Source organism: Lutjanus erythropterus, chromosome 15 (assembly GCF_056507025.1).
Source record: "Lutjanus erythropterus isolate fLutEry1 chromosome 15, fLutEry1.hap2, whole genome shotgun sequence".
NCBI lineage: Eukaryota > Metazoa > Chordata > Actinopteri > Lutjaniformes > Lutjanidae > Lutjanus > Lutjanus erythropterus.
This window is the reverse complement of record NC_139331.1, coordinates 27,693,446-27,715,218: the sequence shown is the minus strand read 5'-3', so window position 1 is coordinate 27,715,218 and position 21,773 is coordinate 27,693,446. Positions and strand designations below refer to the sequence as shown.

Below are 21,773 nucleotides of genomic sequence, written 5' to 3'. Positions count from 1 at the left end.
TCCTGTGTGACAGAGCTGCTGTCCAGGAAACATGATAAACCAGCACGTAGGAAGATTTGGACACGCAGCTGTGCATCTCTATTTTGGCTTCTTGCTGCCAGTTTGCACTGCGCTCAGCATAAATCACAGCACCGCACACGTGTGTGTGTGTGTGGGGACTCGTGTGTTTCGGTGCGACTGCGGGGCCGGCCACCTGGAGCGAGGTGATCTCCGGTGTTCTCGTCGAGACAATGAAAGGCAGCGACCCTGTGTGACAGTGGCAGCGTCCACAGGAAGAGCAGAGGGGTGAACTCGTCAGGGGTCATGGAAGAGGTCACAGGTCACAGGGAGGGGGAAGACGGGTGATCATATGGCAGGAAAATAGAAAATCATACAGATAAAACACACGTTTTTGCACGTGCATGAACAATCCCAAGCATAAATAAAAACAGAAGGTCGAAACATTTTTGCAAATCATGCATTCTGTTTTTATTTACATTTTACAAAACATCCCAACTTTTGGGGTTGTATCTTCCTGCCATACATTGTACTCCAAGTATAAAAGTAAAAAGTTGTCCTCTGAAAGACATTTTAACCAGCTGTTTCTGTGCAAGTTTCCTCTTCAGTTGAGTTTCCCTCTTGTCTGTTTCATTTTGTCACCTCTTTTAAATCGTTTCTCTTCTTTTCATGTCTTTTATGTCGTTTTTGATCTTGTTACACCTTTTTTGCCCTGTGCCATCTTTTACCTCCGTTTTGTCATCTTGTTGTGTCATTTACATCATTTTTCATCTTGTTATGCCGGTCGTGCATTATAACTGTTGATGGATGCACCAAGTAATCGTCTTTTCTGTGTTACTGTCTCAGCCATTTAGGTCAAAATCAGTCTTGACGTTGGGAAGGCGGTGCACAGTGATGACAATCTCCATAAAGTACATTAAGACTAAAGTAACTGTTCTGAAAATGTAAGAAGAAGAAAGTACAGATTTATGTCAAAATGCGGGGAGTAAAAATACAAAATCCTCCCACTTCAGTCTACTGTGCTTCTCTCTCAGAGGTAATAACAGCTCCATGAGGGCTGCAACACGCAGCCACAAGTGGCAAATATGCTGACAAGGTACTTAAGTTTTCCAACATGGTACTGTTGTTCTAAACAGATTCTTCACATGGCACGGCTTACATTTCCATCTGATTATTAGTTGCATAACCTGGACTTTCAGTAGCACTACTGCCTGTAAATTTGCAGCCTTATAAACTTTGTACCGCACTCAGCATAAATCAAAGCACAATATAGTAGCAAAAATCATATTGATATTATTTTGACAGATGTTGCAATTGCTGTATGGTTCATGATTAGCAGGAATGATCATTTTTGCATCATAATTGATCAAACAAACATGTTTTCTTACATCTGTACAACAAGATTTGTAGGTCAGATCATCTCTGCAGCACCGCAGTGCTTCATTATAATGCTGTTTTGTCACGCATTTTTTTCCCTTATAAAAAAACTTCTGTAAAATTTCAATTAATTGTGCAGCCCCAGTTAGAACCAATAATCAACAATTTGTATCTTGTGTCTGTGCTTTCACCAAGATCCATTTGCCTCTGCTGTTAACCTCCCTGATAAGCCTGCTGCCTCCTCTCTGCAACAATACCCAACAATCAATCACCTCTCAAAACAGGAAAGTCCCCGGCTTGAACCCTGCAGCCCTCTGAGAGCGCTCTGTCATCACCGCTCGCATACCAGCCATTATGAGGAGCCGTGCCCACCTCCTGCCAACGCAGTGACGAGGAGGAGACACACAGACAGAGGGGTGGCACGGACCAAGATGGAGTCTGGGTAATCTCCTCCGGCTGCTATTGTCCCGCAGAGAAGGTGATGACAGGGGTATCCGTGTCTGTGCGTGTGTGAGGATCGTGTCGTCTGTCGCTCTGCCGTCATGTGACAAATCGCTACACCTGAACCCCGTTCACAACAGTGGAGCGCGGACAATAGGAAGCGTAACAGAGAGACAGAGCTGAGGAGAAAGACAGGAGAGGAGCAGTGAAGGATGATGGACTACGAAAAAGAAGAAAGGTTTTCTGGGACTTTAGACGGGGGACATTTTAAAAATTATTAAGAAATAAAGGTGCTAACTAGAACCATAAAGGATTCTTCAGCTTGTCCCTGTAGGAGGAACCAAACATAAAGGGTTATACATAGAACCCATTTGTGAAAGATTTCTCACACAACCCCCTATAAGAGGTTCTACATAGAACCTTTATTTGATATAAGGGTTCTGTCTAGAGCCCTCTCCGGTGGTTCTATTAAGAACCTTTTCACCTTCTGAGCGCCAACAAGAAACTACTCAGGGGATTCTACCAAGAAACCTTTAATATTCCAAAGGCTTTACCTAGAACCTACGCAGGGGGGTTCTACCATGAACCCTTTTATATTACCAAGGTTTTATCTAGAACCCACCAAGGGCACCAAGGCAAGAATTCAACATAAAGGATTATACATAGAACAATTTGTGAAAGACTTCCCACAAAACCCCCTATGAGAGGTTCTACAGAGAACCTTTACATGGTGTAATGTTTCCTCTCAGACACCTCTCTAGAGGTTCTATCAAGAACCTTCCTCCTTTTGGGAAAACACTCTAATATCACAGTACAAAGAACCTTTGACAACCCTTTAACAAAAAAAATCTTCAGGGATGTCAATGGTTCCTGTTTCATTCAAAGACTTCCTCTTTTTGGTTCTTAATGGAGCCTTCAGTCTTAGAGAGAACCCTTGACAAAACCTTTATTCAACAAAGGGTTCTTCAAAAGCAAATAACTGTGGGTGAACCCTCAGTCCCCCACAAAGAACCTTTTTGGAACCCTAAGTGTAACTTTCACCAGAAATCTCTCAATGAGAGCAAATCTGTTCATTAATGTCATCAGAGATGAACTGAAGACTGAAGGTTGAGACAAAGTATGAATGTTTATGAGAGGAGCAGGGGATGTGAGAGAAAAGCATGTGAGGCATGGAGGACAGAGAGAAGCCAGACTGACAGGACGAAGAGGGAGAACAGCCCGAGTCAGGGGCTCCGTCTCTAACAGCAGAGAGACGTCATTCGAAATTTGGCATCTGGTTCCCATCATCCTCAGCATTTGTCTGTGCAACATATACAGCCATGGGAGCAGAGATCATGTCTGTGGTATGCGCTTCCTCTGCCGCACGTGGTCGTCACGTGAACGTGACAATTTCACCAGGGGTCACACAGGGGTGATGGTGAGGAAAAAAGACGACAAATTAGGAAAATTGGGATAAAAGTAAATAATGTCTGAGTTTAACCAATTTGTTTAAAGGGATAGTTTGGATTCTTTGTGGTGGAGTTGTATGAGGTACTGGTGTATTATTTACAGTACGATGGTGATCGCCACACCCCCAGGTTGGAAAAGTACCAGCACGGAAGTGCTGTGGACAGGGACAATAACAGAAAGTATTTTAGCAACTGACATTAAAAAGAGGTCCACCTAATAAACTCAATATCAGTTAAAGTGTGCGCTCTATTTTCACTGCTTTACCTTTCCGTGAGACAGCCTTTTCTGACAGGAAACTGCTTTTATATTAGCCAAATATCGCTCTCTCCCAACCAACCAACCAAACTCCATAGGAAAAATCAGTGATTTTAGCTCACAGAACAGATGAGTTTCTGATCTACCGCTGCCTCAATCTCTTAGTTTGTTTGTGTTACTGTTTGACTTTGGTGTCCTAAAAAGATAGCTTGGACTCACCAAAGTCACACAATAACAAAAACAAACTACAAGGTCGAGGCAGCGGTAGACCAGCAACTCCTGTGTTCTGTAAGGTAAAATTACCAATTTTGCCTATGGAGTTTGGTTGGTTTGGGCAGAGCCTTACTTGTCTCATGTAACAGTGATTTCTCGTCAGAATAGGCCGTCTTACAGCAAGGTAAAGTGGTGAAAATATTCTAAATATAGGATACCCTTAAACTGATTTGATTTTTTTTAGGTGAACCTTTTTTAAGTGGCTAAAATACCTTTCATTGCTGATCCTGTCCACAGCAGTACATTGCTTATCTTCCCTGCCGGTGACCTTCTCCGCTCCTTCAAACTGGGGGCATGACGACCGCCATCTACTGTTCTTAAAACACTGACCGTCGATAGTCTTTAAATATAATATGTCATTAGTCATCTTGTTGTGAGGAAACATTTCATAATATTGTTGACCTTTGAGATCAAACAAAGCCAGTGGCTATAGAGGGACCGCATGTGTGAGACTGCAGTGACTTTAATTGTGTTTGACAGCAGGGCATTTACAGAGCCATGCTGCAACTCGAATTGCTTTAAATGTGTATAACGGTGATCTCATAGTGAGCAATGGGGGAAAAATTTCATACATGCAAAATACAGCGGTGTGAAAACATGAACGCACACGCTTTTAAGTTACAGGAACCAGTGAAAAGGAACCCCACCCAAGCGCGGTTGGTTCCATCCTGCTCTTTCGTTCATGCTCCTTTTGCCGTAATCATTTGGCCATCACCCCTCTCTGTCTCCCCCGTCTCCCTACCCCCGCTGGACACAAAGGCAGGAAGGAAGCATGGACGGCCAGAGAACAGAGAACGGCTGCTGGACTGAGCAGGTCGGCCGAAGGAAGCAGTCGGTGGTTTTCCTTTAACCGCAGCAGGGATGTGAGCCGAGGGGACAGACTAGGGGCAAATGTGTGATGTCTGAGCATGTCGAGGACTGGTTTCTTTTATACCCACTCATCTTAATATTAATTTGGTAATATTTGACCAGTTATGGATTTATTTCATCATCATGTCTGTTATTTTGGGTTGGAACTTTAAAGGGATAGTTTATCATTTTGGGAAATATGCATAGTGGCTTTCGTTAGATGAGTCAGATGAGATGTTTGAGTACATCTATAATCAAGGTCAGCTGTAACTGAACTTGGGTCAACTGCTCGCTCGCACACCACTACACTCGTTTTCCACCTGAGGAGCTGACCTCCACTCCCCGCGAGCGAGGTCAGTGACCTTTTGTGCGAGCTGTCACAAGACAGATCTATCAATCACGGGAGCTGCATACGGAGAAGCGTGTCCTCTCTCCATCTTTTAGCTGCGGACACGCAGCGAGATGAGGTGTGATCCGTTATTTTGTGTGCAGGCGTGTACGGTTTGATGCGATCCAGACGCAGGCTGCTCCGCACATTGTTTTGACATGCAACAGACACACATTTCTATCCAAGCATGATTCGTGGTTTGGGCCACATGTTACAGTGATGGAGTCGGGAGGAAAAACTTACTTTCTGTCTGTCTCTGGAGTGGACACCTCACTGCTGAAGCCTAATGATTCCTGAGGAGGACAGAGAGAGACGGAGACCAGAGGTGTCAGATTGACTTTTTAGCCAAAGATGGTGTAACACATTGTTTGACACTGTAAAGCTAATGTTTTGTGCACAGAGTCTCTGCTTACCTGGATCTCAGTACGGAGCTGCAGGGATGTGCTGCTTGGGTCCTGTTTCTCCTGAAAAGATGGCAAGAGAGAAAGAAGAAAAAAGTCAAATTTAAGTGTCAAATACCCTATTCCCATGCACATGTGCTGGCCTGGTTTGACTCTCACAGCAAGGATACCTGCCTTTTAGCTGAAGATGAAATTAGCTTGAGTCGAGCAGCTGTAAAATGGTGATCAAACACTTCATTTCCTATAAATTCTCCATGATAAATATCCTGTATTATCTTGTGACACAGGAGAGAAACTAAACTTCACACCATAGAGATTCAGTTAGAAGCTACAAAAGTACTGAGAGGTCAAATACAAATCAGTGCTGCATGGTCTGATAACGTGCGACCAAAAGCAGTGATGGAAAAGCCTCAAAAGATCAAACACAGAAGGACAGAAACCGTGAGCACAAAATTTGAGAACTACAAAGGTAAAACAAGATGTGTATCTGGAGCAGAAAGGTCAGTTGACTACAGAAACAGTGGATGATATGAGTAACAACGGCTTCATGTGGGAAAGACGTTCTTGCTGTAGGTCAGGTTCAAGTAGACACACCTGCAGATCAGTGAAAACAAACAAAAGCACGTGTGTGCTCCTGGCCAACCCTCCCCGAGACAACTCAACAAGTCACGCCTTGCTTCAGGTATCCAAACCTGCAGTACTTGTTTTGATTGTTACTGAATACCACCGGGCAGTGGTGCGGCCCAGGAAAGTCTTTGCTTTCCAAGTAGCACGTAAGTGGCTCCATGAATTCCAAAGATTTACAATGACATAAGTGTGCACCACCCTTCAAGAGTGCCTAGTTATAGGAAGAGGTAGGGGTGCAAGATTAGTGCCAGGCAACGTGGAGGGATGGAAGGATTTTTTTGCTGCAGTTGTGACAAAATGTTAAAAAAAATATTCATATTAAAAGTCTGAGTTAATTAAAGCTTCCTGCGCCAAACTCCCTTTAAGAAATGACATATATTAACAATTCCTCATGTCTCTGGAAAAACACCTAACTCTAGAAACAAAAGACAAAAGGTGTCATATGTCCACAGTCTTCTTTGCAATGCAGCATCAATGCAATCCATAAAGATAAACTGCATATTTCCATACAAACTTTACAGTTTTGGATTTTATCCATGAGCTTGTTCTCAGCCTCTGTTGGTTAGCTGTGCTATTTTAGAAGACTTGAAGATTTCGCACTAAAATAGGTGCTGGTTGGTGGATCAGATACACACTAAATTAAACACAGACTCATAATGCTATTAATTCACAGTCTACTGTAGGCGTATGATGACATTTAAGGAGTTTTTTTTCAGCAGTTTGCAAAGTAACTACCTGGTTTACTGATTACTGTTTGGTGCTGGAGAGAGCGTGCCTACCTTCAAATATTAAACTTGTTTGGTTTTATTATGATTATTTGATCTAAACTATGTGTTAAAAAAATAAAAAATAAATGTTAAAAAAAATATCAAAGAACATTATCAAATGCAATGAACAAACATGTTTGATCCCCCGAGGCTAATAGTGGGAGTGCAGTCGCTCCATTTGTTTCAACCAATGTAGTTTTTGCCGTCTTTGTTTCTGTTCAAATATAAAATTTGGTAATGAGCTTTGTTTAGTCCTTCATGCTGCTTCTCTTGAGCCAGGATTGTAATATTAGGGCATGTCCGTGATCCGACCTGGGATCCATTTGCGTTTTTTTTTTTTTTTGGTTATTTTCCTTGATTTTGTCAGCTTTCTGCTCCGTTTGGTTTCCTAGTGTGGTTTGGAGGTATGCAGACAGGGGCTCACTTTGTTTGTTGCACAGTAGGGCACGTTATCTGAGACCAGAAGTAAACTCTGGTAGGTTAGGAGCCGAGTGAACGAGCTAACAAATTGCTCAGGTGCTGGTTTGCCTCCAATCTTTAGACATACAACATACAATATTTAAAGAAACGAAACAGCAGCAAACACCACGTGAAATGTGAAAGACAGATATGCAGACTTTGGTCATGATTTTAAGGAACAAACTACTCAAAAGTGTTTTGTAAAAAACTGTGGAAAATTGCGCAATTTTTAACCTTCCTTCACTTTCATTTTCGCCAGCCCACAACGTCTGTTTCCACTGTTACACAGAGCTGGTGCTTCTATATGTCTTAAGCAGGTGTCCTCAAACCAAATACTTCTACAGACAGACACAGGGCACTACAATCACAACAAGTCTGCAGCTCAGATTTGATCCTGCAGCATGCGATTATTTAAAGCCAAAGAAAAGTCTTGAGGGACTGGGTGAGAGCAGAGTTTCTTGGTTGTTGTGTGGCTCTGAATGCTTTTGAACTTCCATGGATGAGATTACTCATACGCACCCAGTGCTACTGAGGAATATAACAAGCCACAGAAACAGATGGGGTCAGCGCTTTGCTTCGGGGTAGGGACCAGATTTTCAAAATACGGACCAGGGACTCACAGGCCTGCATCTCTAACCTTGAGGTTACCATCATGCCGACACTGTTCATTTTTAGTGGCCATTTTCTTCCTCATTGCACAATGAAAAATATGTGGCTTTATAATCTCCATGAGCCTTTAATCTTTCTGACATGAGCTGGGGGGTAACCAAGGATAACCAAGCCCCTATTACTTGCTTCAGTTATGCTAAGATTCCATAAGGAGGCGAAATGAGAGCACATCAATTTTGACTTGAAAGATATTTTTGAGGGTAGTAATGCATGCATGTGACGGGTTGAAAACGAGGAGTATGCAGACTATAACGGGCAGAAAACAGAAGAGGTTAGGCAACAAGGTGCTTTTGTAAAAATTAAGAATAGCTGACCTCTTTGCTTTCATATATTAAAGGCCAGATTTTTGAGGAAGTGTCAAGGTCGTGGTATTGCTGAGATTCATCAGGTCCCAGTGAGAAGAGGAACAGCGCCCAAGACAAGTTCCTGTTTCGGCTTTCTGTCCGACTTCTAATATTTTACAGAATAGAGCAGATTTATAGGAAACATATCATGATGTCATCAACATTTCTATAGTGCAAGATCTGCATATCTATTCAAATTGGGTGAAAAAAGCAGAGCTGCAAATATAAATAAACTGGAAATATGCACTCATTCTGAATTTGATGCCTATAACAAGTTCTAAAAAAGTTTGGACGTGTGCATGTTTACCACTGTGATCGCCTTTTCTTTTAATAACACTCATTTCTCTGCTGAGGAGGAGTGTAAGAAATAAGCTACATCAAACTATTCCAAGGGACATACATGAGAAGATCGCCAGGAAATGTTCTATTTTGCAAGTGTCCTTGGCTGAGAAAAAATTGAGAAGTGTCTATTAATTTGGCAATTGATTTGGTTTTAGGTGGTTATCTTAGCGGAGGACCCGCATGCTTGGATTAAAGAGTTCACGTCGGCCAAGTGGGTCAGGAGAAGCAGTTTGAGGGCTGCTGCAGTAGGTGACTGGCTTCCTAAAACCATTAAATGGGCATTTAACCGCTGCCGCAAAGAAAAGATAAATTGAATCTGGAGTTTCCCAAAAGTAAAGCAGGAATAGGAAATGAGTTGTTTTTGAGAAACGCGTATCATTCTCCATCTCCACACCCAGATATTAGATTGGAGGATAACAGTCACAGGAAGCTGAATCTAGAGCGCATCCTACACTTGGCCCGTCATGCTTCCTAATCAGCGTGACCTGCGGTTTAACCTTTTTTCTTCTTTGACTCGGCTTTCGGCAAGGGAGCGTAATCCTTCCACACCCCTTACCCTCTAAAGCGTGAGTCTGAGAGTGGCTAGAAGTTAAAAGAACTTGGAAGTGACATAACCTCCTTTAAGAGCGCTTTAAGAGCCTGTAGCCTGCAGGTCATAAGAGCAGGAGACCTTTACTGCTGAGGCGGCTGAAAGCCTTAAAATTAGCCTGAACCCTACACTTATCACAATAGCGGTGAACAGAAGGCAGACGGTAATGATGTTAGTGAGACAGTCTGACTGGCTTTATCTTTAAAGGGGTGGTTCGGATTATTTTAAGTGGGGTTGTATGAGGTACTTGTTGTATTAGCTGCAGTAGACATCACTAAAAAAAAAGTCTGACTTAAAACAGTCTGTATCAGTTTAAGTGCATGCGGATGCATGAGAGAATATTTTCACTGCTTTACTTTGTTGTCAGACAGCCTTTTCTGACTGGAAACTGCTGTTACATAAGACAATTATCACGCTCATCAAAACAACCAAACCCCATAGGCAAAATCAGTCATTTTACCCTGCAGAGCTCAGGAGTTACTGGTGTTGATCTGCTTGTTTTTTTGTGTTATTGCGTGACTTCAGTGTTTTTAAGGGACAGATCAGATTCATTGAAGTCACACAAAACACAAAAAAATTAATAAATCAAAGCAGAGGTATACCAGCAACCCCTGTGCTCTGCGAGGTAAAATTATTGATTTTTCCAATGCAGTTTGGTTGGCTTGAAGAGAGTGATATTTGACTTACATAATGACGGTTTTCCATCAGAAAAGGCTATCTATTACTTAATACTATTCCTTTAGAACGGCAATACATGCTCATGTTCAGTCATGAGTGTGTGTGTGTGTGTGTGTTTTGATCGTCCTATGACATCTTCCAAATGAGCCGGTTCTGCAGGCTTGCACCGAGCCACAGTGGCCCCATCGATAACATCTTTTTGGATTTGCACCAGACATTTTCCAGTTGGTGCCTGTCCCTCCACGTGTGCAGTCCTACCTGACAACCTCACACTCACTTGCTCAGATTTACCCAACCATGCCAGTTGGCATACCTCCACTAAGCCAACTGGTCTCTCTACTTTTGCTGCATATCCGCCTACTTTTGCCGCCGAGGTTGACAGGAACTCTTGGTGGCCTTTGCAGTCATGTTTTGGACTTAAACTGCTGTGATGTTACACTCATCTGTATTTCTATCCTTTTCTCTCTCATTAACAGAGTCTGGTCCTGCTGCAGCAAAACAGAATTTAGCTGGAGTTTCTGGGTTAATGATCGAAAGCGATGTGGTGCTGGAAGTTACAGTCACTTTACTGGAGCTTTTGATGCCTCAGTGTGTGTGTATGTGTGTGTGGGGGGTTGAGTCGATTCAGATGCTAGTTTCCCTGTCTGCAGACATCGTGATCCTCATTAGCCGGAGCTCTCCCTCACTGCTTCTTTCTCTCTTTTATTTTAACTCAATTCAGTCACGCTTAAGCAATCAGAGTCTTGCACACGCATCGCACTCGCACACACATACACACAGAGTCAGTTGTGCACAAACAACCCTGTGGACATCTGGAACGAAAACACATGCACGTTCACACGCATACATGCCAATTCAGGGTAAGTAGGGCAGTATCTCAAGCTGGTGCTGCTGGTAAGTTCATGTAAAGGATAACACACCCCCTCTGGGAGTGTGTTGTGAGATCTAAGTCTCACACATACAGCACAGACAACCCCCTCAAAAATGCATCAATTTGATATTCTCTTTGAGAAACTGTGTCAGTTACGCCGGCAACTTCTCCTCCGTTCACTTTTCACCTCTCCGTTAGCAAGGCAGTCTGGGGGAAAGTTTACGTTTGGAAGCTTTTACGTGAATTTTCTCTCCACATCCCCGTGCCACGACACAGATCATCTCGCAGATCTGCAGCGAAAGGCAAACGGGATGTAGGTTTTGTTTGTTTTTCGCTGATCTTCGCCTCATCTTTTCGCCCTCTCACCCCCTCCTTCCGTGTCAGAGATGGCGCACACAGACAGGGAGTCAAGGGAAGCCGAGGAGGAGGAGGAGGAGGAGGAGGAGGAACAGAGAGGGGCTTTGTGTGTCTCCGTCTCTTTGGAGCTCTGTCTGTGGAAGTGGAGGCGAGTTCCTGCTCCTCGGTTTGGGTATCTGTCTAGATTTATGTCTGTGGTGGCATGTATGTGACTACATGTGTGGCGCTTGCAAGGCAGTGAGTTGGCAGCAGCCTTGGGGAGCAACAGATTTTAAAGGGATTACGTAATTACAATACAAAAAAGGTATCTGTATTCCATTACAGTTACATTTAAGTTAAAATGCGGAGTATTATTAGGGTTCCAATTTTAGAATACATTAAAAAAAGATGCAGTGTGCACACATAACAAAACTGCACGAGTATCACACCACCACTCTGGTTTCACTACAACCAGCTAATCTGAGAAATGCCAATTCAATATTTCTTGAAAAGAATGCTTATTCTGGGTGGAAATTTCGCCCTCAACTTATTTTTAAATCTGAAAAGAGGAACAACATCACAGGACAGTGGCAGTTCTGCCTTCAGCTGCGAAAATACTGTCATCACCCAGGAACTGGCAACTAATGTAAAGGGACATTTACAGTTAAGACTAACTGAGACTAATTTGAGACTAATATTAGCTACACAAACCAACCAATGACATTAGCTACAACCGATCAAGCTACACAGAACGACTACTAATTTTAATTACACAGAACAACCGCTAACTTAAGCTACACAGAAAAACCACTGACTTTAGCTATACTGAATATAGCTTTAGCTTCACAGACCAACCACTAACGTTAGCTACACAGATCAACTGCTAACTTAAGTTACATAGAACAACCACTAATGTTAGATATACCAAACACCCGCTAAGTTTAGCTACACAGACCAACCACAAATGTTAGCAACACAAACCAACCACTTATGTTAGCTACACAGACCAACTGCTAATGTTAGCCACACAGACCAAACACTAACACTAGCTAAACAGAACGAGCTCTAATGTTAACTACTCAGACCAACCACTAAAGTTACCTACAGAGAAATCTTGTTAGCTAGCTAACTTGTCAATAATACCTCTACAACAGAAAAATATTTTGGGGCTGTAGGTGTTGATGTTGGTGACCAGGAATATTTGGACAAACAATCAATCAACCTACAAAGAACATAAAATTATGTTAGGCTAATCAATTTTACCATATTTGTTATTGAGGTAATCACATTATGTTATTTTAATATTGTGAAAGTTGGATTAAATTACTAACTAAATTTTTAAAAGTAATTTTAAAGTAATCCTCCCAACCCAGGCTGTAAAAGTCTTTTAAAATCTTTTTTTCAACCAGTTGGCATGGTGCCTGGATATCCACTGGTGAGACTGGCGTATCTCTGCTGTCACTGCAGTCCTCAGAAGCCATCAAAGAGGATCTGATAGCAAAACCAATGTGCCACTACCTTTGTGAGGGAGTATTCGTGACTGTGTGCGCACACACCTTGTTCCCGCTTTATGTGGGTTTTTCTGAGTACACCCACATTACCATGCACCATGCAGTTGTTTAAACAGAGCTCGCTGCCAACGCTGTGCTTGTTTAAGGGACAGATGTGTTGTTTCTTTGTCTCACATAAGCTCTGGCTCAGGAAGAGAAAGGCATTCCGGCCTTTCCCGTATTTTCCCTGTACGCAGAGCCTGGCAGGTCTGGTAGAGGAAGCTTTTATGACCTTACACAGGTACCTGCTGTCTGACTTATGGGAATCGCCATATTCCCCTGGATGGACAACTTGTTTCAAAGCTCTCCTGACATCACCTGATTTACTTTCCAAGGGAACTTCCGGACCCGTGCCTCCGTCTTTTCGCTTGATCACTGAAACAGACTAATAGATAAACAGGCAAACGGGCTAGGAGGGCTGCTAAAGTCAACATTAAAGGGATAGTTCCGATTATTTGAAGTAGGTTGCATGAGGTATTCAGTGATAGTCAGTGTATTACCTACAGTTAGGAGGAGCACCGGCATGGAAGCTAAGCAAAGTACTGCTGGGGACGGGGTCAGCAAGATAAAGTATTTTAGCCACTTAAAACAGGTCCACCTAAAAAAAAATCAATATCTAATAATAATTAAGTGTACGCTTTATTTAGAATATTTTCACTCCTTTACCTTGCTGTCAGACAACCTTTGCTGATTGAAAACTGCAGTTATATACACCAAGTACCACTCTATCCAAACCAACCAAACTCCATAGGCGAAATCAGCAATTTTACATCGCAGATCTCAGGAGTTGCTGGTCTTCTGCTGCCTCAGTCTGTTCGTTTGTTTGTGTTACTGTGTGACTTTAGTGAATCCAAATTATCCTTTTAACACACTGAAGTCACACAATATCATAGACAAACTGAATGATCGAGGCAGCGGTAGACCAGTAACTCCTGTGTCCTGTGAGGTAAAATTACTTATTCCTCCCATGGAGTTTGGTTGGTTTGTAAAGAGAAATCTTTGACCTTTATAATGGCAGCTTTATGCTGGTAAAAGCTGTTTGTGGGCGAAGTAAAGCGGTTAGAATATTCTAAATATGGCGCAGAGTTGCAATGATACCAGAAATTTAAATTTCAAAACAATGCTAGTATAAAAGACGACACTTGATAGCTCTTTTGATACCATGGGAAAAGAAAACAAGTCCAAGGCACAACAACTGACAACTGGAAGAAGCACTTAGATCTTATTTTGTAGCTTCAGTACTTTTGAAACTACCAAATGTTTGTATTTGTTTTTAAAACATACGGTATTGAAAAATTATCAATACTTAAATATTTTTGACAACCTTGATGTGGCGTACACTTAAAATTGTACTGATTTTTTTTAGGTGGACCTTTTTAAAGTGGTTAAAATACCTTTTGTTGCTGACCCTGTCCACAGCAGGACATTGTTTAGCTTCTGTTCTGGCGCTTCTCTTAACTGGGGGGGTGTGCCGACCAGCATCTACTGCAATAATACACTGACTGTCGACAAGTACCTCATTCAACTCCATTTCTAATAATCCAAACTATCCCTTTAAGTCTCACACACAAAAGCAGGAAATGCATGTTCTCAGTGGGTAGTTTAAACCAGTCTGCCCTGCTACCTCCAAACCGCTTCAAGGGTAAATTAACTTGCAAGAAGCCATCAGCACCCTCGGTAACACCTCTATCCACTTCCTTCCAGGAGCCTTGAGAGTGTGTATATGTGTGTGTGCGTGTGAACGTGCATACTTGCTGCACAGGCCTGTGTGCTCCTACATTGTGGAGCATTCCTAAGCCCTGTGGATCATCATTGTTTTGGTATTTCAAGACAAATACCAGAGTTATTACAAATTCCTATGACAGATTCATGATCCTGACGCCGACTAATAAATCATATGATGAAATCATAAATATACCACTTGCTTTCCATGAGGGTTATGCCAATAATGGAGGTATGCCAACATCATTTTAAAGTAATCTTGTGGCAACAAAGGACGCTGTTTGAGCATGTTGAGCTGCCACGTCTCTGAAGGCAGAACGCTGAAGGTGGAAAGGACAAATAAGCGGCGAAATTCACGCTAGAGTTTGTCCTTCTTCTAGACTGTAGCTTTAACCCAGCTGAACTGACCCACTTTGACGAACGAACTTCACGCAGGCATTAGCACATTAACCACACTGCTCCTCACCTCGTGGCAAAACAAAACAAGTCTGCACTCGAGTCTCGACCCCCAACTGTCAAGCTGCTCAGCTAGAAAACCATTACAGAGCATTCCTGAGGCCAGCAGATCAATGTGACACCAGCTGAGGCGTTTTTGTGTCAGAAGTGTTTCGATTATGAGGTCAACGCTGAGGCCGACCGACAACTGGAAGGATTTTGGCCAAGGCATCAAAGGATTTAATCTTCAAGGCCCTCTTGCTTATCCGTGACTTTGAAATTACTCAAGCATATTACCACAGATGCTGTTGCAATGTCTCATTATGGTTTACAACATGTAGAAATGTGTTAAAAGGTCGGCCACACAACCACAGATTACAAAATGATCCAACTTGATTTATATTTGATGTGCTTCATCTGTTCCATCGCTGTGGTTTGAGAGACATGCTAATATCTAGTCTGATGTTTGCCTCCGCCGGCTATACATGATTATCCACCCGACCAACCAGTCTCTGCAGGCCTGAGAGGGATCCCTCTTGTAGCTTCCGTGTCCATGTTTTGGCATGTTTTCCACATTCAGGAGCAGCTACAGCCTCAAAGAAAAGATAGCAAAACAAAGCAACAGACAGATCTGATAAATGGGCTTGATTTTGAGAAGGCTGACGCATAAATCACAGGCAGGGCAAAAGGGTGAAAAGAAACCTCTACACCTCTCCGACCCATCTGTAACAAAGTGTCAGGCAAAACTCATCAGACCAAAAATTAGAGCAGAAAAAGACAATGAATTGCAGTCAGTGTAATCTCTGTAATTTAAATATGGAAATTAAATGATATGTAAGTAAACACTGACTCATCTGCATATAAGCTAGGACACAAATCGACTTTCAGTGGGTCGAGTCGTGATGTTTTATATTGATGTAAATGTTAAATAGGTGGAAGAGACGAGAAAGATTATACATGTACTTATACAAATTATATCTACAGTAATTACACAAGCAATTTTACAAAACATAAGCATGCTTAAAGGATGCATTTGAAATTTATAGCTCTCTGCTTACAAATGTATTTTTACAAAGTGACTGCATCCGTGTAAGTTAGCTGGTGTTTGTGATTTTGGTCAAATATTTTACAGAGTTCAACGTTAATGTTTAGTGTTTTTTTCCCACTTGCCAGGCCCAGCAAGTGGGTCTGAAATCTACTTGTACAAAGTGAATTTTTAGTTGTCCCTGTACAAATAGTTCTATTTACTAGCAGTTATAAAATAACACAAGGTGATGTCTTTAAATGTCTTGTTTTGTCAGTCTGAGATTCAAAGATATTCAGGTTAATATGATTATAAACGAAGAAAATACAGAAATCTCCATATTTGAGAGGCTGAAAACAACATTTTGGCATGAAAAATTACTTTTAACTAATTTAATACCAAAAGTTCGGCAATTGGACCTTATAAAATGTCAAAAATGTGTGAAAAATTTCCATCATAATTTTCCAGATTGCAAAGTGAATTCTTCAAATAGCTTTTTTTCTGTTCCACCAACAGTCACTCTTCATTTACGATCATAAATCACAAGGAAAAGTAGCAAATCCTTACATGTAAGTAGCTGGAACCAGCAAATTGACTGAAATGATTAATCAACTACCAATCATTGCAGCTTTATATAGCAGTAAATGCTCTAAATGTCAGTCATTTTGTAATTAAATCTTCACTTTCACCCTTTACGTTGGCTTTTCATTGATTTGTCCCTTGAAAAAACACTAAGTTGTTGAACTCTTTGCCCCATTTCAATACTACTCATCACTTCCACCAACAAGCCTTATGCATCACCAAATCAGCATCCTAGTGAAAGCCATCCAAGCTCTCATTGTCAGTGCGAGTGCTGGGAAACTGTGTATGGTAACACTAATCCATAGGTCACATTCCCAAAGAGGGAAGTTTATTTAACCCCCTTTGTCCTTGGGAGTCATAAAACTAACATATAGATGCAGAAGAACTATGCAGCAGAGACCAGGCAGGAAGTGGGTGCATCGATAGTCATCTGTGAGAGAGCTTCTATCATCAGCTCCTAATAGGGAGAGCTCCACGTTTTACCACAACACAGAGCCATCACTTTGTTAACTGAGAGGCCCCTCAGGAGCTGGCAGACACATTGTGCAAGTGAAAACAAACACAAATGTTTGGCTTCACACATTTTTATAAAACTGTTAAGTGTTGCAAGAACATTTCTCAACAAAGGAGCCAAATACCCCAAAAAGAAATGAAAGGGTTCCCAGTATAAAAAGATTTTCTGGACTAAGAGTCAACTCGAGAAAGTTTTGGAGAACAGAAACCTCAATAAGTGGGCTTCTTCTTTCTCGCTGGTGTCACCATGCTGACCACAGCTAAACCACAGACACTGGGGCTTTCTCATGGGAATTTTTTAGAAGTGAATCGCCAAATGTGTTGTCAGCAGATAAGGTTAATGCATGGAGACTTAGAATCAGACAGTCATCATTAGACTCAAGCCAGTCTCCAATCGCTTCGATCAATAGAGACTAAGGATAATCTCCCAGCTTTCTTTGCTACAACTGGGTGGAATCAACTACAGAGAGGTTAAAAATGACTAACTACATTGCATTTAGAAATTTAGAAATCCCTACATGATTGGTAGGTGGCGAAATCTCCGATTGTCTGGTATTACAAGACCAAGTCATCATTAATCTTAGAGGCTGCTTTCTTACATCACCATGAATTTCCTCATCCAGCACCTTATTTATCTTGACTTCTGCCTCCTCTTGTAGTCTGAGTGGGAAGACCAGGAAAGGTCAAACTTACATGATCTTTGCCCCTGAAGTCGCATGCCTCCTGACCAAAGCTGATTTGGAGTGACTCATACCGCATGTACTAGCCTGGCTTGACTCTGTTTGACTCGGCACATCAGCCCAACATCACAGGGACTTGCATTTCCATTACAACAGGGATACCTGCTACTAGGGCTGGGCGATGTATACCCAACTGGAACATGGCAATGTCTATAGTGAAACATCACAATGGACATTGATTACATTTGTTGTCTTAATATACTTTTTATATCCATGTATGTTGCATATTACAAATTAGGCAGTACTTTATGCTGTTTTTCTACTATAATAAACCTATTCTTAATTTTTGTGCTGACACTGACCTTAAAAAATACATATTCATCAGTTCTAAGACATTTCTAAATCACACAGAGGGCTCAGTGGCCCCATCCATCGGCCCAACCCTACCCTCTGCTCCATATAACAGCAAATAAACACTTAATTTCCAATATTTCTTCGCATTAAAAGTCCCTGATCAAGAAATGTTGAGTTTTCATCAACAGTAACTTAACACAGCTCCATACAATTGAAAGCAGACATGAAATCTAAAAATAAAGCAGATACCTGAAAGTACAAACAGCGACGCAGGAGTGACACTAAACTTCAAACCACAGAGATTTAGTTAGAAGTTACAAAAGTACTGAGAGCTGAACACACACGAGACTTTTAAAAACATATTTAATTCTCATCTTTTGCTGCACATAAGAAAGAACAAGGATTGTTGCAGGTTGGACAAGGTGGACAAGATGTCACCGCCGGGCTTGCTTTGGTTGTAATCTGGAGCTGTTGCAACTATGGCGTGAATTAACACAGCTCGGCACGACTAAAACTGACAATGGAAAAACCATGAGTAACCTTGTTGGTCCGAAAAAGTTACAGAAGGTGAGATGTGTGATGATTCATCAAAAATAGAAAAGCACTGACCTATAACTTTGGTGTAGTCATAAAAACAAAGACAATACCTGGAGAGGGAGTGGGTCTTTCAGAGGCATGATTGCATCACCCGCCTTCCTGTACCCTTTACAAGTGACAGGTCCTTCCCTAAAGGCCAAGTCCCTCAGGAACACCACTTACTAAATGTCTCCCTATTAATGTGGCTCTTGGACATTGTGACCTTCTCTAACCATCTGCTATTGGTCCTCGGGGAGGCGGCTGCATGACGTTGGGCTTGCTGCCACTTATTTCTGGACACACTTCACAAGATAGTGGTCATTCTCTACTTTCTTTGTGACTGGTTGTCCATATCCGTTGCCCTTATTCTCAGTTCATCTTCAGTCTGTCTTCCTCCCCGTCTCCTCTGGTGTATTACTTTCAATTTTTTGCTCTACTTTTACAGATACCGTGCCACAGCCTTCAAGTTTATGAAGGTATGCAGACCACTGGAAAAATGGCACTGGAAAGAAAGCTGGCCATCGATATAAGAGGATTTTGTCTCAACCTACTCTTACTCTTGCACGCTTGGTATAGAAAGAGCTGCTCTAGACTTGAATATCCCTGAAACCTAATTTTAGCAGAGGACTGCACAGAAATGCAAGGCAAAGTTCAATCCATACAGCGTGGGTTGATACTGCGCTTTTGAGAGCTCTCAATAAGGTGTTGTCTGACCCATATTCCTTCCTTCATGTTTTTTCTCCCCTCTTCTCCTATATTTCAGTGCCAAACTTTGCAGAGTGGCGGGACAGCTGCAGGCTCTCACATTCTCCATTCCCCTCATCCTCCTCCCTTCGTCTTCCTCTGTTCACATCCTTATCCTCCTCCTCCTGTGCTTGGGCTTCAGGCTCGGGGCCCAGTTAGCTCTTTTCCTCTCTTCTTCTTACGCTCGGGCTGCCCTGATTGCTTCCTCTTCCCTTGTTTTATCTCCTCGGGATGAAACCTTCCCAAACTATACAACGTCCAGAGGTAATCCACATTACTGTGAAACTTACATGACGGCAACCTATAGACGATGGCCTCACAGGGAGAATGCTTAACCTATGATCTGATGCAAAACTATGTATCCACAGCTATGATTTTTTTATGTGTTACAGTCCCCTCTCCTCAAAGCTGTGAGAACAGGATGTCTGCCTGCAGTCATTAAAAGGAAGAGCACGATAAATCAGTTATCCATCGCAACCATACCTGTCAACCCAACCAAAACCACATGGCTGCCTTCAAGCAGAAGAGGCCTCCTATTAAACTGGAAAACCAGTAATGACAGAAAAAATATATGAGCAGAGACAACCTGGACAGCAGTTAAAATAAGAAAAGCTGAAGCAACATGATATCAGCGTGGAGGGAGAACTGAATCATTATTTTGTCAGGCAGTACTATTATATTTGTGACACCTAACTGCCTCATTTTATTTAAAGGCAATATATACATTTCCTCTCACCTGTAGCGCTATTTATCCATCTAGATTTTATTTGCGAGTTGCAGAGTTCTGGAGATATCGACCGTAAATATGCCTGCCCTCTCTTAAATATAATGGAACTAAATGGCACCCAGCTTGTGGCGCTCAGAGCGTCAAAAAGGAGAAAAAAAAAATTACATTACACAAACTACACAAAGTTTCCAGAGTATTATAAAGTTCAGTTTCAGCTTCATGTAATCTCAATAATGATAACAACAATAATAATAGTACTAACAACAACTTTTGCAGTGTGCAGCAGAGTGCTTCACAAAATGAAGAGAAATAAAAACACTGTTTGAAAAAAGAACATTATATACAGAAAATGCAATAAAAAGAGAGAAAGAGAGAGATACAACAGCTGTATCACAGCATTTCCTTCTGTAGTACAAAGAAAGTAGTTCCTACATTAAACTGTACACAACAAGGTATGTGGATTATCTAGAGTAACCAGCTCCTGATTTCTTGAAAACAGATATTGCTATTGAGTTTTTGAAATGGTGCTTTGAGCACCACAAGCTGAGTGCCGTCTAGTTCAATTATAATTTGATATCTCCAAAACTCAGCAACTCAGACCAAAACAATCTAGATGGACAAATAACACTACAGGTTGGATTTTGAGGTGAACTGTCCCATTTTACTATCGAGCAGATCCATGCTGTAGACTAGCAGCTAGCCTGCATCAGAAAAATACAACAAAATGGCAATTTTTTATTTGTTTGTTTTAGAAATTGAGTACAAAGGGCGTTTTCTAAGGGTTCAAACTCATTAAATTCCCCATGAATAAGTCATAGGGCAATTATGAAGTTAGCATAACACTAAACACTTGTTCTTGTATTTGTGGATCTACTAGTTGGTGTGCTGCACAAAGCTGGGCCCTCTGTAGCAGCACCAGCAGCATTCCTTCATACATTTGTGTGCAGCTTGGCAACCAAAGGGGTGCCCCACTACCCTACATCCTTGTGGAAAAGACCCCCCAAACCCACCCCGAAAAACACATCCGGAAAAGGCATACAGCCTTCGGGGAAAGTCTTCAACCTTCGCACACATTAATGTCTGCTCCGTCGCCAATGTTCTTTGCCAGGCTGTTGGCGAAGCTTGTGGAAATTACACTCTGTGAAGCCATGAGACTATTCTAAAAGGGGGATTTTTCGGGTCATTATAGAGGATTTGCAGAATATTATCGTTTGTCAAAAGCAATTTGAAAGCATGCGAACTGAGTAGAGAGCGAGACATGTTGTGGCTGACGGCTGTTTTTCTTATACCATGTTGCTAAGCAAGACTTTTCTTTTTTGTATTTGTGTGCGTGCACTCACCATGTCAAGCTCTTGGGAGACTCGTCTTTTGCGTAGCTCCTCCATGCGGTCGCTGACGTCACTGAAGCAGGTGTTGTAGTACTCAGAGTACTCCTGGGCAAGGTCATCTATGTTACCCAGAGAACCATCCTGCAGACAGGAAGAGAGGGAACAGTTTAGCCAGGGAACTACAACATCCTGAGAAAGGACAGCTGATAATATAATTCTACAGAAAAAAAATGCTGTCACTGCAAAAACTCCATTTGGACAACTTGTTATTCAAACAGTGAAACATGTCATAATAAAGACCATTTTACACTGGACAAACAGACTGACATGGCTTTCTTTGTCAGTGGGAAAGGGTACAATCAGGATTCACTCCTGGGTCACATGACTCTGCAGTAGACTTGGGTATTTATCTGCTCTTGCTCTGAT

At 41.9% G+C, this 21,773-nt stretch overlaps 1 protein-coding gene across 2 annotated transcripts in view; it reads right to left on the bottom strand.

Annotated features, from left to right (window-relative positions):
- sash1a (SAM and SH3 domain containing 1a) overlaps window positions 1-21,773 on the bottom strand; it is a 271,869-nt gene that overhangs the window by 48,425 nt on the left and 201,671 nt on the right. For both annotated transcript variants that reach the window (XM_084736840.1, XM_084736841.1), the window contains exons 2-4: window positions 21,360-21,488; window positions 5,443-5,493; window positions 5,273-5,322 (exon numbers count right to left, since the gene is read on the bottom strand). In XM_084736840.1, the coding sequence (XP_084592966.1) occupies window positions 5,273-5,322; window positions 5,443-5,493; window positions 21,360-21,488 (230 nt within the window). The remainder of the gene's footprint in view (window positions 1-5,272; window positions 5,323-5,442; window positions 5,494-21,359; window positions 21,489-21,773) is intronic.